This window comes from Hyperolius riggenbachi, chromosome 3, assembly GCF_040937935.1.
Source record: "Hyperolius riggenbachi isolate aHypRig1 chromosome 3, aHypRig1.pri, whole genome shotgun sequence".
NCBI classification, from domain to species: Eukaryota; Metazoa; Chordata; class Amphibia; order Anura; family Hyperoliidae; genus Hyperolius; species Hyperolius riggenbachi.
Genome location: NC_090648.1, coordinates 421,821,841 through 421,836,911, shown reverse-complemented (window position 1 = coordinate 421,836,911; position 15,071 = coordinate 421,821,841). Strand labels below are relative to the sequence as shown.

General features: G+C 41.5%; 1 protein-coding gene across 4 annotated transcripts in view; it reads right to left on the bottom strand.

Annotated features, from left to right (window-relative positions):
• Nucleotides 1-15,071, bottom strand: part of TCERG1 (transcription elongation regulator 1) — an 89,719-nt gene that overhangs the window by 33,145 nt on the left and 41,503 nt on the right. For all 4 annotated transcript variants that reach the window (XM_068277549.1, XM_068277550.1, XM_068277547.1 and 1 more), the window contains 3 exons: nt 9,728-9,888; nt 9,438-9,504; nt 5,494-5,620 (listed from right to left, as the gene is read on the bottom strand). In XM_068277549.1, coding sequence (XP_068133650.1) covers nt 5,494-5,620; nt 9,438-9,504; nt 9,728-9,888 — 355 coding nt within the window. The remainder of the gene's footprint in view (nt 1-5,493; nt 5,621-9,437; nt 9,505-9,727; nt 9,889-15,071) is intronic.

Genomic DNA, 15,071 nt, shown 5'->3' with positions numbered 1-15,071 from the left:
ATTTTATAAAACATTTTATTTACAAAATTAAACTACCTGCTGCTCTAGTTAACATAACCCCAGACAACTCCAACTGACTGCTCCCTTCCAATCAGCGCGATACTGTACCTTAAGATAGGCTAGAAGTCAGCTCAGTTGCATGACTTCAGCTGACAGATCACTCCTGCCTGCATGCTCATACGTCTGAGAGGTAAGGGTTTCCAACTGGATAGAGGGGTCATTGAGAATCTACACGCTACTGACAGCCCACAGCAGTTCACTCTGTGAGATAGAGCCCGTCTGCAGCTGAGCTTGGAGGTATCCGGTAGGGGTCTTGTACATGCTACGCTGCCATAGGGGTAGAGCAGCTTGCAACAAGAGCTGTTAGTCTCACTATTGCTCCCGAGGGATCCAATTACCCCAAATGGGTTCTCACCTTAATAGAGGAAAGCCTGGAGGATCCAGAGTTTTCCCACGTCATCCTCCACTGGACTGTTTAAGCTCTGTGTCCTGTGGACAAGCCCTTGTCAACAGCTCGTACATGCGCAGTAGCATGGACCCGACAGGGCTAAGCTTTATCTGCCAAAGCCCGAGCGGGTATGTGCTACTACACAGCAGCACTAAGGCTTCAAGTTTGAGAAGGACACAGCGCTGGAATGCTGAAGCGGAGAGAGACGGGGGAAGCATTTGGAGGATTCAGAGGCTTCCCTCTCCTGAGGTAAGTAACTTTTTGCTTACAGGTTTGCTTTAATACGGTTTAGTGCTGAAATGACTTGTAGACACTGGTCTTGACACCAAGCAAAACTAGTGATCCTCTGGCAGCTCTATCAACCTAAACAGGTGGAAAACCCGCACAACACTTAAAGAATACCAGAGCCGGACAAAGTAGGAAAAACAAATGCACCAGCAGCTGTCCTGATGGCCCCACTGCTACCCCCCCCCCCCCTTTCTCCTCTGTCCCCTCCTTTCCTAAAGGTCTTCCCGCCAGCCTCTTCCGGGTCACCTGGGTTGGGCACTAGTGCGCAGGCGCGGCTGTGCGTGTCTTCAATCGCATGCCCGCGGCCAGGAGCATTCTGCGCATGATGTGATCATGCCATCATGCACAGTGCGCTCATGGCTGCAAGCACGTGGTGTAGGATGCGTGCAGCTGGGACAGCGCATGGGCACTAGTGGCCACCCAGGCAACCCTGTTTTTGCCTACTTCGTTCGGCTGTTATCCTTTAACTGGTGTGCGTTCCACGGTTTTTACCTATTAAGGTTCCTGACATTTTTGACACTTTAGCTGTGCAGTTTTGATATAGCTGTATCTTTTTAATTACTTGCGCCATCTTAGTGATATATATCTTGTTTTTTTTTTCAATACAATCTCGGCACTGTTTGGGTAATATTTTTCTCTGAAAACTGTTATTTTATAGGGAAAAATTAGGCGTAAATGCAGAAAATACCCATTTTTTTCATTTTTCACCCTTCCTAATTTTTACGTAAAACGTCCCACAGTTATACAACAACAAAAAATTAATTTACCCTTCCTGGTTAAAACGATACCCCGTATGCCATATTTTATCACTAGCTGAGCATGTGGCAGACCGTTACCCCCAGCCTGCGTGTCTGTGGCGATTGGATGCGTTCGCTAGGGCGACAGTTCAGAGGCAAAAGTGCTGTACAGATGCATCGCTAGGCAACAGCAGAGCGATACATCTGTAAAGCATTGGGACCCCAAACCTTTGCCCTTGTGATCGCTACAGGCGGCAGTCATTAAAAATTTATAACCAGGTATAGGTATTGCAGAGGTTAATAATGTGTTAATATGCTAGGTTGGGGTTAAAAATTAACTGGGGATTTAACCACCGGGGCGTTATGGACGAGCTCAGCTTGTCCAGTAACACCGCGGTGGATTGCTCGGGCCCTGGCGGGCCGATTTGAGTAATTTTTTGGGAAACACACAGCTAGCACTTTGCTAGCTGCGTGTTTTTCCGATTGCCGCCGCTTGCCGGCGATCCACCGCGAAAGAGGCCGTGCACCACGCGTAATCAGAACGCTAGGTAGGTTAAATAAAAATACTTTTTATATTATTGGGACAATGTCACTGTCCCCCCTAACTTTATTGAATGATTGTTGTCATTAGCTAACAACAGTCATTCACAGGCATGCATGCACAGCAGCAGGTGGCGGTTTTTAATGCAGGACATAGATTCAATGCCCTAGAACCTACTCAGACTCTACGTCCTGGAAAACAAAGCAGTTAAGCACTGCTGCCGGTATTATCGGATGAGGCTGTTCTGAGCCCACCACTCCCTTGACGTTTAATGAAAATCCAAAATCATACACATAAAAGTCGGCCTTGTGATATTTGTACAAGACAAGGGTAGTTCTCATCCTGCATGGATTTAAATACAGGATAAAAACAGGTGCTGAAGGATGTCAATTTATATGAAAACAAACTCAAAACACATGTTCAAAACAAAGTGGAATACTGACAGCAATAAAAGCAAGAGTTGTCAAAATGGGTACTGCAGTATCCTCTGTATTCGGCCAGTTCACGCCTTCCTCCTGCAGCCCACTGGTTCCATTGCAGGGTCCCTGGATTTGAGTCGTGCCAGTCAAATAGGTTTCTTTCAACATTGACAAGCTCACTCCGACTCTGCATGTGCAAGTAAGCTACGCGCATCCCCAGGAGGATGAAGCAGCTCTTGCACTACACTGTGTCCTTCATGTACGAGGTCTTTGCTCTATTGGGTATGTGCAGACCTTTCTCGCACATTGCCCAGTGCGTCTGTGCTTGTCCATCCACAGCACCAAAAGAAACCTATTTCACTGGAACAAGTCAAATAGGAATAATAGGTATACAGAGGCCAGAGTGGGCTGCTGGAGAATCAAAAGCCTCTGAACCATTCAAAGCCTTCCCACTATTGAGGCAAGTATTTTTTTTTTCAAAAGCTTTAAAACATTTCATTTCTTAAAAAAAAAAAAAAAAATGTTCTTGCTACTGAATGCTGCAGTGTTACAGAACAGAACACACACATTTAACTATGTGCATTAAAAACATACACGTCAATCCTACTTCATTTCAATACAACATGGCGACCAAAGCGTTCTGGTTCAAGGTGTGTACAATCAGAATGAGGTTCTCTTTCCACTAGGATATTACATTTCGCATAGGTTTTTCCCACAGACGAATATTCACCTTTTTATGCAAATTTTCATATGTGTAACAATCATTTCATGGGAAACGGATGCATGGTGCCGAAATCTGTAGCATGCACTCCATATTTATTCTGTATCGCACCGCATGTGGAAATTCACATTCAATGGAAATGACTCCTTTGACATTCATTGGTTTCATGTTTAATACGAAAATTTGCATTGCGAATTCATACTTAGTGGAAACGGGTCCTTAGTGTCACCCATTAGGATGAAGCCCTCCTGCAGGAGGAGCTGCAGGAAATGAGTGCTGTATAGATGTGTTGCTCTGGTAAACTAAAAAATTGACTCCCAATTATTGACTGAATTAAGATACAGTACTATGGTATACTTAATGTGCTGGAGTATGAGAATTTATGATATAGTAAACTACTTCTACTGTCCGGTCCCTTGGAGTTTACTATAAAGAATTCTACTGTATTCCTACAATGAGCCGTAAAATATTCCTTCTCATGAGCAATTGTGATGACACTGACCTAGGGAAAAAAAATCCAAATGAATGGAACACATCCTGTGCTCCATTAACAAGGGATGAAACCAGGAGTTAGAAAACGTTTGTGCCTATTGCTAGGTACAAGAGTATTAGTTTAGCAGGTCCCCTCACCACTCTTCTCCTCTCTGCTACCTCCCTCATAGTGGAGCATTGCTGTGGCAATAGCTGATGCATCACTTGGAAATGGACTTAAACTACCCGGCTGCCACCAGCCCAAACACGCTGATGTTACAGTAAATGACAGCGTGTTGGGGCCAGTGGAAGAGGTGCAGTTTGGGTCCATTTACAAGTGCTGTGTTGGCCACGGCCAAAGCAACGCATCACCAAAAGTGAGGAGTGGGGAGAGGTGTAATAAAATAGACTTTAATGACAATATGTAATAAAGAAGGGCTAGCCAATTGCAATCTTCATTCACAAACAAGTTCTTATGGGACTGCACATACCTAACCTGTCTTTTAGATCTCTCAATTACTCTCAGATGAAAGGCCTGTAGCCTTGATTTTCTACTTCCGCCACAATATTACAGTAGATCTCTTCCTGTTGAATTAAAATATTTTTTTTTACGCTGGCGGCACCTGCTGTATGAAGATCTCCCCAGTAAATTCTTCAAGAATAGTTATGTCCATCAGAGCTGTGGAGGCTGCCATCTTGAAAACCTTAAAAATGCAGATCTCCTGGCTATGAAGATTTCTAGTTCATGCACCTAATGCATGTGTACAGATTAAGTTTACAGCAAACCTTAAAGCGGATCAGAGATGAAAAACTAACTATAACAGGTAACTTGTCGATACATCTTAAGTTTACATAGTTTACACAACATATCTAGCTGCAAACAGCTTCAAAAGTTTGATTATTCCTGTAATACGAAGGCAGCCATGCTCTGTTTGTCACATTGTCACAGGCTGAGGGCTGGAGATGCTATCAGCTTGCCTGTATGTAAATTCAGTCTCCTCTCCTCCTCCCCTCTGCCTTTGAAATCAATGGCTAGTAACCTCCTCCCCCTCCTGCCCAGACTGAGCTCCCATAAGCCCTTGCTACAGTGCCAAGGCACAAAAGGAGCTGTGGGCAAAGCTTGTTTAGTTTATAGGGAATTAGAGTATTAAAACAAAACAAAAAAAGTATTTGGCTTGAGGAATGCCCTATAAACTATATGAAAGGAACACAATTATGCAAGAAGTAAAAGTTTATCTCGGATCCACTTTAAGAGAGAAATTCACATCGGGTTTGATACTTGACTTTGTAGATAGCACAGAGCCTTCCCATTTCTCTGGGTGCCTCATTATTCCAAGGCTGTCAGCTGGTAAAGCTGTTCGAACAAACAGTAGTGATGTACGCATCCTCAAAATACTCTGGGACACAAGTAGTTCCGAAGAGCTGTTCCATTGAGAAGTTTGAACAGTGGACAGTTGTGGAACGATGAGTGGGGCAGCGGAACGCGAAGGCTCCATATTAACCAGAGCCTTCCCTCTAAAGTGTCAAACCTGAATTGAATTTCTCATTTCAGGTTTACTTTAACAATTACCTGGATTCTTCTGATCTGCTCCGGAGTAATGACTCAACGTACATGATAGCCAGAAGATTCGCAGTGCAAGCTAGACACTAGATTTTGTTTATTTCAGAAGGCGGTCAAGAGGGCAGCCTCCAACAACAGGGGTGCTCTAAGAAAGCATAGGATAACTCAGCCCATCACATGCTACCATTTACTGAAATATCACTTTTAATTGGACTGACCATTTGAAGAAAACTCGGTTGTCACTTAGTGACTTGTGTAAGAAAAATCAGAAAAGAGACATATGTTTCTCAAAAGATGATTTTCTAACCCCTCTCTCCAGCAACATGTCTCTAAACTGCTTCATTCGTGCATCCAATGGAACAATAGCTCGCTCACGAGCGGCTTTAATTTCGGCCTCCATTGTGGTCTCCTTTTCCGATTCGGTCTCGTCTTTCCTATTAGAATAAAGAAAAGAAACTTGCTAAATATTCATTAAATCTCTGAAATGTGTGCAAGATGTTAAGTGTAACCGATTAGACCAGATATGGTCAAATACCTTCCATGAATTCTGCCACAAGGACAATGAATGAGGCCCCACCTTTTTTACTCATCATTATACGTACACTTTCTTTCATGCCTGTGTAGCTCAGTGGTTGAAAACATGCACTTGTGTATTTTTCACACATAATCAATATTTTGAAAAAGTTACAGCATTTTAAAGTCCCAAATTAATGTTTATAATTATAAATGATGTGAACCCCTAAAGTACTGCCGGCCTTGGAAGAACCATCATGGACCCTTACAGCATTACCCAGTCCTGCCCGATACTTTATTTTTTAAGTTTGACACGCACGCACGCACGCACGCACGCACGCACGCACACACACACACACACACTTTATTTATTTATTTATGTATGTATTTATCAAGAAAAGTGCAAAAGAAAACTAATGCAAAAACACAGAAGTTGCCCACAGCAGCCAGACAGGTTTCAGCAGTTTAAAGAAACAATAATGACTAGCTGCAGTTTTTGTTGCAACAGTATTGGTACATTCCCCACACAATTACTGCATGTGTCATAATAGGGAAGAATTACCTTCCATTCCAGCTGTGTTGTTGGCAACAGGAAACCAATACATTTTTGTTTATAATTTTATAGCGCTACCATGTCACATGGTCCAAGTAAAAACACAAATATGAATGAGTAATACAAACATTATCAATAAATGCGCCAGTTTTGACAGCTTGCAAGACAACTGTATTCACGGTCTTATCCTAAATCAATATTGGTTTGATTTCGGGAAAGGTGTCCATGGCATTTGCATACATTCTAAACTGCATATTATGCAGAGAATAGGTCCAGCACTTTGTATTGGACTTTTATATACTCAGTGTCCAGAAGCAATACATTTTTAACGTATCCACCGATATAAGTTTTGTAAACATTTACTCTCCCTTGTAGCTGGCTTTTGTGTTTGACAACAGACCGCAAGGGCGACATGATTTTGGAAGGTATATTTTTTTTAAATATTTGACTTATTTTATTCTGCTACTAACATCAATCCTATTTAATTACTGGCTAGGGTTTAGGTCTCTACAAATTTAAAAATTTTAATTTGCCATGTCCAATATCCATTGAATGCACTAAGTGAGAACATGTTTAGTCTATCTGAATAGAACTGTGTCAGTCAGCATACATAACGTCTGGAAATCACACAACATGGGACTGTGTTTTGCTGCGGCAACAGAGACAATAGTTATGTTGAAAATGGACATGTCTGAACGGATTCTATAAATAACGTAAAATACATTGATATGTCTGTTTATCTGCGCTCTGGAAAATGGTCCGTTTTTAGATCTAGTGTGAACCTAGCCAAGGAGGGAACAGATAATAGAAGGCAAACTAATTTTTCAGCTTAAAGCAGACCCAAACCAAACATTTTTTTAATTCAAAATATTTAGTTGCACCACTCTGACACATACAAAGATAAATAAAGACTCCTTTAAGCCTATGAGCATTTCAGTGTATGCTTTTCACCCTTCTCTTTTATAACTAGGAATATACAGGTGGCAGCCATTAGCAATTCCTCCTTTGCCAGACACCACCTACTCAACCAGTTTGCCGGTTTCTGTCCCGGCAAAATGAAAGGAAGGGAGGGGTTCCTCCATTAAATGTAAAATATTTTATATTTGTCATCATGCAGCTGAAAAAAGGCTGCTATGTATTATTATAATTTAGAAAATAGATTTTATTTCTGAAATCTTGTATTTTTAGTTTGGGTCCACTTTAAAGGGAACCTGTACTGAGTAAAATTTAAAATAAACACATGAGGTAACTTCAAATGAACAATACATAGTTACCTTGCCATCAGTTCCTCTCAGAAGCTCACCATTTTCTTCTGACAATGATCCCTTCCAGTTCTGACAACATTTTGTCAGAACTGAAATAGATCAGTTGCTGTCAGTTACAGCTGAGAGGAGAACGGATGTGTCCATGTTTCCCTATGGCTCAAGTGGGCGATGTTGCAGTTTAACTGTGTGCTGACCAGAAAGCTGTTATAGTGTAATGGCCATTTTCAAAATGGAGGTCGGAGAATTCCATTGATCACAGTGGACAAACAGGACGCAGGAGAGGAAAAATAGATTGAGGAGTAGACTACATGGGAGGTAAGTATGACTTGTGTATGTTTATTTTGACTTTTAATTTTCAGTTCAGTTTTTCTTTAAGTTTTAACAACGTAGTTTATTTTTAGGTATTGTATTTCAAGGACAGTTATTTACTTATCTACAGATTAAATAACTGATGGCATGGAGGTGTCCGAAGTATAAAGTAGTAGTATTCTACGGACGTCTAATATTCCAACAAGAGTTAATCTCTTACCTTTCCAGAATATAGGACACCAGTTCAACTGGAAATATATTTAGATCACAAATAGACAACACATTTCACAGGTACAAGCAAGCTTCCTCAGGTCAATACACAGTGCCTAAAACAAAAAATATACAGGAAGCAGCCTAGTGGAGAGGTAAGAGGTTACCTCCTTTTGGAATATTAGACACCGGTAAAATACTACTACTTTATCTTTTGGGTGCTTCCTCCAATAGTTTCCCAAAACGATAAACTTAGGAGAGCGACCATCCAGCAGGACCTGGAAAGCCACGTGGGGCAAGTTAATTTCCCACAAGTCTATACGGTAGTTGCAGGGAACTGCAACCCACTTTTGTAAGTATAGCTACATATACTTTCATTTACCTAATCACGCAATGGTACGGCACCATTAGGCTCCTGGTCTCTCTCTGCTTATTGCCTAGGCATTCCTGAGTAGGAGGCCACAGCAGAGAGAAAGTTGCACACCATAAAGGAATTTGAAAAAACACATATATCCAGGCACATCACCTCTAGTTAGGACATTAAATACATTATTACTGAAAGGGAGGCGCTGAAGGGCGTGTGGCCAGAAAACAGCAAAAATCTATTAACCCTTCACACTCGCATGCAAATGTTCAAACAAATGCATTCACAGATTCACTCATCCAGGCACCACTGTTATCCCAACAGCTAAGTTAAAAGCCGGGGTCTTAGTTCACAAAAGAATGCATTCTTTTGCTTAGTTACCTACACTGCACAGAAGTACCCAGGTAAACGTAGGTGTCCTAACTCTGGCCCTGTAACATGCATAGTGCAGACATGCAAACATTCATTGCATCAAACCCATCTAGGGATTAGGAGCACACATCCTGACGTCCTCTCCTGGGACAGATAGCGTATCTTACCAATTGCACAAGGGAGCTAACGTAATGTATCCATGCGCACCATGCACATACACCAGCATAAAGGAATTTGAGGTGCTGGACCAGAAGTCATCAAAACAGAACACCCAAAGGATCCGCACACTCCGTAAATGTTAGCCTGATTTATTCACATGATGATACAGACATCCATTCCAGTCACCAACGACTGTTTAGGGGCCACGGCATGTCTCCTTACCATGGCCCCGAAACAGTCAATGATGACTGGAATGGACGTCTGGTGTATCATGTGAATAAATCACGCTAAGGATTACTGAGTGTGCGGAACCAGAGTACGAGGCTATTACATGAAAAAACGAAACCTTTCCACATATCTACAACTTATGCACAGATCTACAGTTTATGCATACATCAGTTCAAACATTATGTTTTACAAAAGACAGCTGCAGATTCATAGGTATACATATGAAGAGCACTACTGTTGTTCACACTAACTGAAAATTGCCAACCAGTGACACTTACTTCCGCTTTTTCGTTTTTATCGGCTCGTCGTCGTTTGCATCTTCTGCCGATTCATGATCTTCTTTGACTAACAATTATAAGAACGCAAAGAGCATCAGGACACTGCTTGCTGTCATTCATGAAATGAATGCTAGTCCATAAAGCCAAACACAGAATGTTAGTGCCAATTTCTTCATAAGGAGGACATTTTCAAAAGTTTCAACTTTAATCTTGGGAAAATAAATTATAAAAAGATAGTTGCTTACATTTTTTCCCCCTTGTGTTTACTTTTCAAAGGTATGTGAACTCACAATATTTCTTGTCATCCTCTAATCCTCTCTTATGCGGAGGCTCTTGAATGATTTTATCGACATCGGCTCTTCCAATAAGGTCTTCTGGTCTATCCCACATAGAGAGGCGAGTAGTAGGATTGTAGAAAAATACCCGCTCATCGCCAGTCCACACAACACACCTAATGGTAAAAATAACATTACAATGTTATGGCTGTGTATGGGTCTAATAGTACTATAGGCATAAGAAGAGTCCGCCTCATCTGAGTGAAATGGATGATCTTCATGTTTGTAAAAAAAACAATCACCTTAGGCCATCAGTTTCTAAGGAAACTTTTTTTTAGATTGTTAAATCGAAACCATTTTCTCAGGTGGTGAAGGAAGTGGCAGCAGTATAATATCACAAACCCCCCCCCCCCCCCCCCCCAGACAGTAACAGGCATGCACAAAACATCCAAATATTACTTGGTTTTTATGGTTACAAAAACCTCAGATTTTAAAATGGTTCAAACCGTTTAAGCTTTTCTTATAACTTTATGCTAATTTAAATAAATGTTATTTCATCAGAGTCCATAGAATAAACTGCAGTGTAAACGGCAGCCATTTTTTCTTCTTAGGATCCGGATACAGTGGAAAGGATAAGAACTTTTAATGTATTTGCAGTATCCATGTCATTGGGAAAATTTTTCTCATGTCTACTGCCCCTTGAGTGTACTGTCCATGCTTTCTATTGAAGAAGCAGTTCTAAAACGTGTTCTCAGGTCTTCGTAGTACAGGTTTTGTGGACCTCAAAAACGAGAAAATAGTGAAATCTAGCCACTTAGTACAAGAAAATGAACCTACTTGTGTTCTGGTGAGGAAATCTATGAAACATGGGATGTTGGATAATCTGTAAGAGGTGGAGTCAGACATTCAAATAGCTGTAAAGCAGGAGAGTAATTGGGGAGATCTCCCCATGAGCTCTCCTTTAAAGTAAAGTCGAATTGCTGGTGACACCATTACTTAGCCCTAGTTAAAACACATTATCACTTTTGTGTAGAATAGCAATTTAGCATGAACTGGGAGTGGTTGTGGGAGGTTTGGTAGCTGCGCATGTTACAGTAATGTACTGGGTGCATTAAGTCCGGTAGATACGGGAATTTTTCCCAGGACAGCCACAGAGTAAGATGAGAGATTTTCAAACCCTTCTTCACTCATTGAAAACAATTGGCTTCAGTTCCACTCAAGTAAAAACATATTTATTTAAAAAAAAAAATTTTTTAGAAATAGAAATGTCATAGAGCAAGGTGTCTCATACAGAAAAGAAAAATGGAGCTGCTTGGCTAAAAGCATAATGGAAATCAACATTCAAGCTCCTCATGAAAGAAAGGGTCCTCCGGCCTGAGCTTTCCATACACTAAGCCTACAGTGGGCAATGCATGCCTCCACTACAGCAGCTCTGGCTGGAGCTGAATGCCTCAGCATTGGTCTATATAAGCAGGAGGATTATGAATTATGACCCCAGATGAATGCTATAACAGAGTTGGTCCACAAGAGGCACAACCTTCTCTTCTCTCCATGGAAGAGAAGATTATTTAGGCTGTATGAAAGCAGGAAAGAAGACTTTCTACTACTGCCTAATAAAATGAGCTAAATACAGTATATTATCAATAGTACTTCAGAAGTAAAATGAGCCATAAATGACCTCTCCCATTGCTGTCACTTACAGTAGGTAGTAGCAATCTGACAGAACTGACAGGGTATAGACTAGCTAGTCTCCTCATTGGGGGTTCTTAGGGTTTTCTTTCTTTTTAAAACACTTTGTGAATGGCAGTTACTCCGTTCAACTGCAAAAATAAAATGTGTGCAGCGAGCACGGAGGCTGGCCAGCATCTTTTTATAAATCATTTTCAAGGGGTGTCTTTATAAACATAAAGGTCATGCTGAGAATCCCCCATGAAGAGATGGACTAGCCCAAAACCTGTCGGTTGTGCCAGATTTCTAATACCTACTGTAAGTGACAGCAAAATAGAAGTAATGTACAGCTTTTTTTAATTTGTAAGAAACATACTTCTTATTTGTACATGTTTACATGTATTTATTGTGATCGTGGTCCTTTAAATGACCACTTAAGTGATTTTTATTGTTTATCTCATCACTGCAGCATACATAAGGGAAACATTATATTTTGTGTCATTTTGTTTGAATGCCTTCATTTAGCCATTTGTTTTTGTAACAGGTCATATAACTTGTTGTAGGGGTGCCTTAGAGCAGCAAGCTTTGAGCTCAGCGATGGAACAGATTTAAAAATCAGAAACTGACAAACTGACACTGACTGCCCTGTTTAAATTAGTTTTGCTAATGGAAGAAAATAGCACCTCACTGTTCCACTGACAGGTGAGAGATAAGGCAGCTATAACTCTGTCACTGAGATATAGCCTGTCTTATGCAGCTTCTCCCTCTGACTGCCAATTACTGTGCCTGTCAATGAGCAGACAGCTCAGTCTATGCCCGCTTTCTTCTGGGTTGTGCAGTCAGTGGAAAAGCTGGGCATGACACACTGACTGTCCAGTATCCCACTGACAAAGGCCAAGCAGCAGCCTGCTATTAGCTGCCACCAGGACAATATACTGTATGCTGTCCATTTACTGTGAAATATCTACACATGAATGTAGGTTTCCATTTACAGACCAAATGGCAGTTTGTCAATTTACATAAAAGGTTTATACAGATCACAGTTTTTTTTAGAGTGCGCTACCCGTATACTTCACAGAACGTATCAATACTGGTGTCTCTAAAAGTTTTTACTGGACTCAGTCACATCCACATCGATTCCGCACAATCTCAAATTCGTCCACCACAATGACCATCTGGTTGTCCCGGTCCTCAGAAAGCAGAAGTTGAGAAAGAAAGAGGCACACAAAAAAATATATATATAGATCATAGTACAGTCTGCAATATTATCTTCACAGGAAGACCACCACCCTATAGGGGCCAGTGATTTGTAATACTACTACGGTAAGGGCTCATTTCCACTATCGCGAATTCGCATGCGTTTTTCGCATGCAAATTCGCATAGCAATACAAGTGAATGGGACTGTTTCCACTTGTCAGGATTCCTTTGCGTTTTTCTGTGCAGAAAAAAATCGCATGGCAGAGCCATCAGAATTCGCATGCCGCATACCGCTATGCGAATCGCATACAATGTATTTAATAGGAAATTCGCCTGAGGTTTGGGTATGCGAATTTTCATGCGAATTCGTATAGAAACAATGGAAAAGCACTGCAGCACTGCCATGGTTAAATTCGCATACATCGTCATCCATGCGAATTCGCGTGCGAATACGCATGAAAATTTGCATGGACCCGCATGCGAATTTCGCATCTGCATGCGAGTTTTTACCGCGGCGATTCGCACCGCACAAGTGGAAATGCAGCCTAATACTACTCACAGCAACTGCGTTTAAAAGCAAAGATTGTATTCTCCTCCACTAATCTTCATACATCCATATCTCAAAGAAAGGTAATTAAAAGATCATAGTGCAGTTAAACCTCACACAGCCAGGTCACCCACAGTATAGAACACATGTTTTCCTGCTCACCCTCTGAAATCGCTGTCCACCCTTACAGACAGCTGTCCTGGCTAAACGCGTATCCTTGACTCCAGACTGCTCCCAGCCTCCAGGCTTTTGCATGTCCTGGCAAAAACTCAGGTATATATCTAGGACTAAAATGCCTCCAATAGTGTAAAACCAATGATTTATTGGATAAGATCAAGAGATCTACTCACAAACATGTGATAAAAATGTGCATATCAAGTAAAAAAGCCTGGCTACAATCATTGCTTTTAAACGCAGTTGCTGTCTGTGAGGCGGGGCAGCCCTGCAGCAAGGTGAGCGTGCCAATTGTTGGTCTCTACACAAGGTGACAGAGGTGATCCCGTAGTAGTATTACAAGTCACTGGCCCCCATAGGGTGGTGGTCTTCCCGTGAAGATAATATTGCAGACTGTACTATGATCTATTTTTTGTGCCTCTTTCTTTCTCAACTTCTGCTTTCTGAGGACCGGGACAACCAGATGATCATTGTGGTGGACGAATTTGAGATTGTGCGGAATCGATGTGGATGTGACTGAGGACCAGTCCAGTAAAAACTTTTAGAGACACCAGTATTGATACGTTCTGTGAAGTATATGGGTAGCGCACTCTAAAAAACGGACTTATTGTGGAACGTGCATGTAGCGCTATAAGAAACGTGAAGCAGGCCTTAGTGTTAGGGGAGTGAGATAGGAGAAGGGGAGCGCACTATAGTGGTCCTTTGAAGATCTTACAAGCTCTTTGCTTGAATTGGCTGGCACCCAAACACAAAATGCATTAAAATGACCTAGAAAGATGCATTCAAGATAAATGTAAAGCACAAATATAAGCAGAAATGATTTGACCCATTATAAGCTCTGGTAGCAGGACAATCCCTTATATATATTAGATCAACAGCATACAGTGTAATCAGGTATATTACACACCAGTACATATTTATTAACAAGTTCCCAAGTTCTCTCACTGGAGAGGTTTCCATATCCTATCATAAATACCATTTGAGCCCCCAGTAAAAATGCACTCAACATAAGTTTTCACAAATCAAGGTTACTATGCTTACCTAACTTAAAGAGACTCTGTAACAAAATTTTCAGCCTTCGTTCTTCTATCTTATAAGTTCCTTTGCCTGTTCTAATGTGCTCTGGCTTCCTGCAGCCTTTCCTAATTGCACAGTGGCTGTGTTATCTATGTTATATGATCTAATCTGTTTTCTTCTGTGGCCTCTGTCGGGCTAAGACTGGAATGTGTGGAATGTGCAGGGCTGCTTGTGATTGGATAGAAGCGATACACACCCTCTGCAGGCCCCCTGCAGGCTCTGTATGACTCACACACTCTGCTTATGTGAGCCTATCACAAGCTGGTTAGTTTGTTTGTAAACACTGCCTAAAACTGTTAATTACAAGCCAGGATTGCAGCAGAGAGTGGCAGAAACAGCACAGAGGGGCCCAGGAGAACATAATGAATAGAATGGTATGCTTTTTGCTGTAAAAATTTTAGAGTACAGATTCTCTTTAAGTACCCTTTAAGGCCTGAACACACGTCCAACAAAAGCACACAACCAACTTCACGACATGACCAACCGCATGACCAAGCGATTGCCTGACTTGTATTTTCCATGCACCAAACAACTGTATGATCATTTGCATACTGCACATGCATGCAAACCATGGACTGTACGATATGTGCAACAGTTAAGTGAGTCGATCCCGCCTGTTGGACCGGAAAAAACGGCTGCTATCTGTCGCTCTAGTCATTTATCACACCTTCACACGCCCAACAGACCAAGTATGG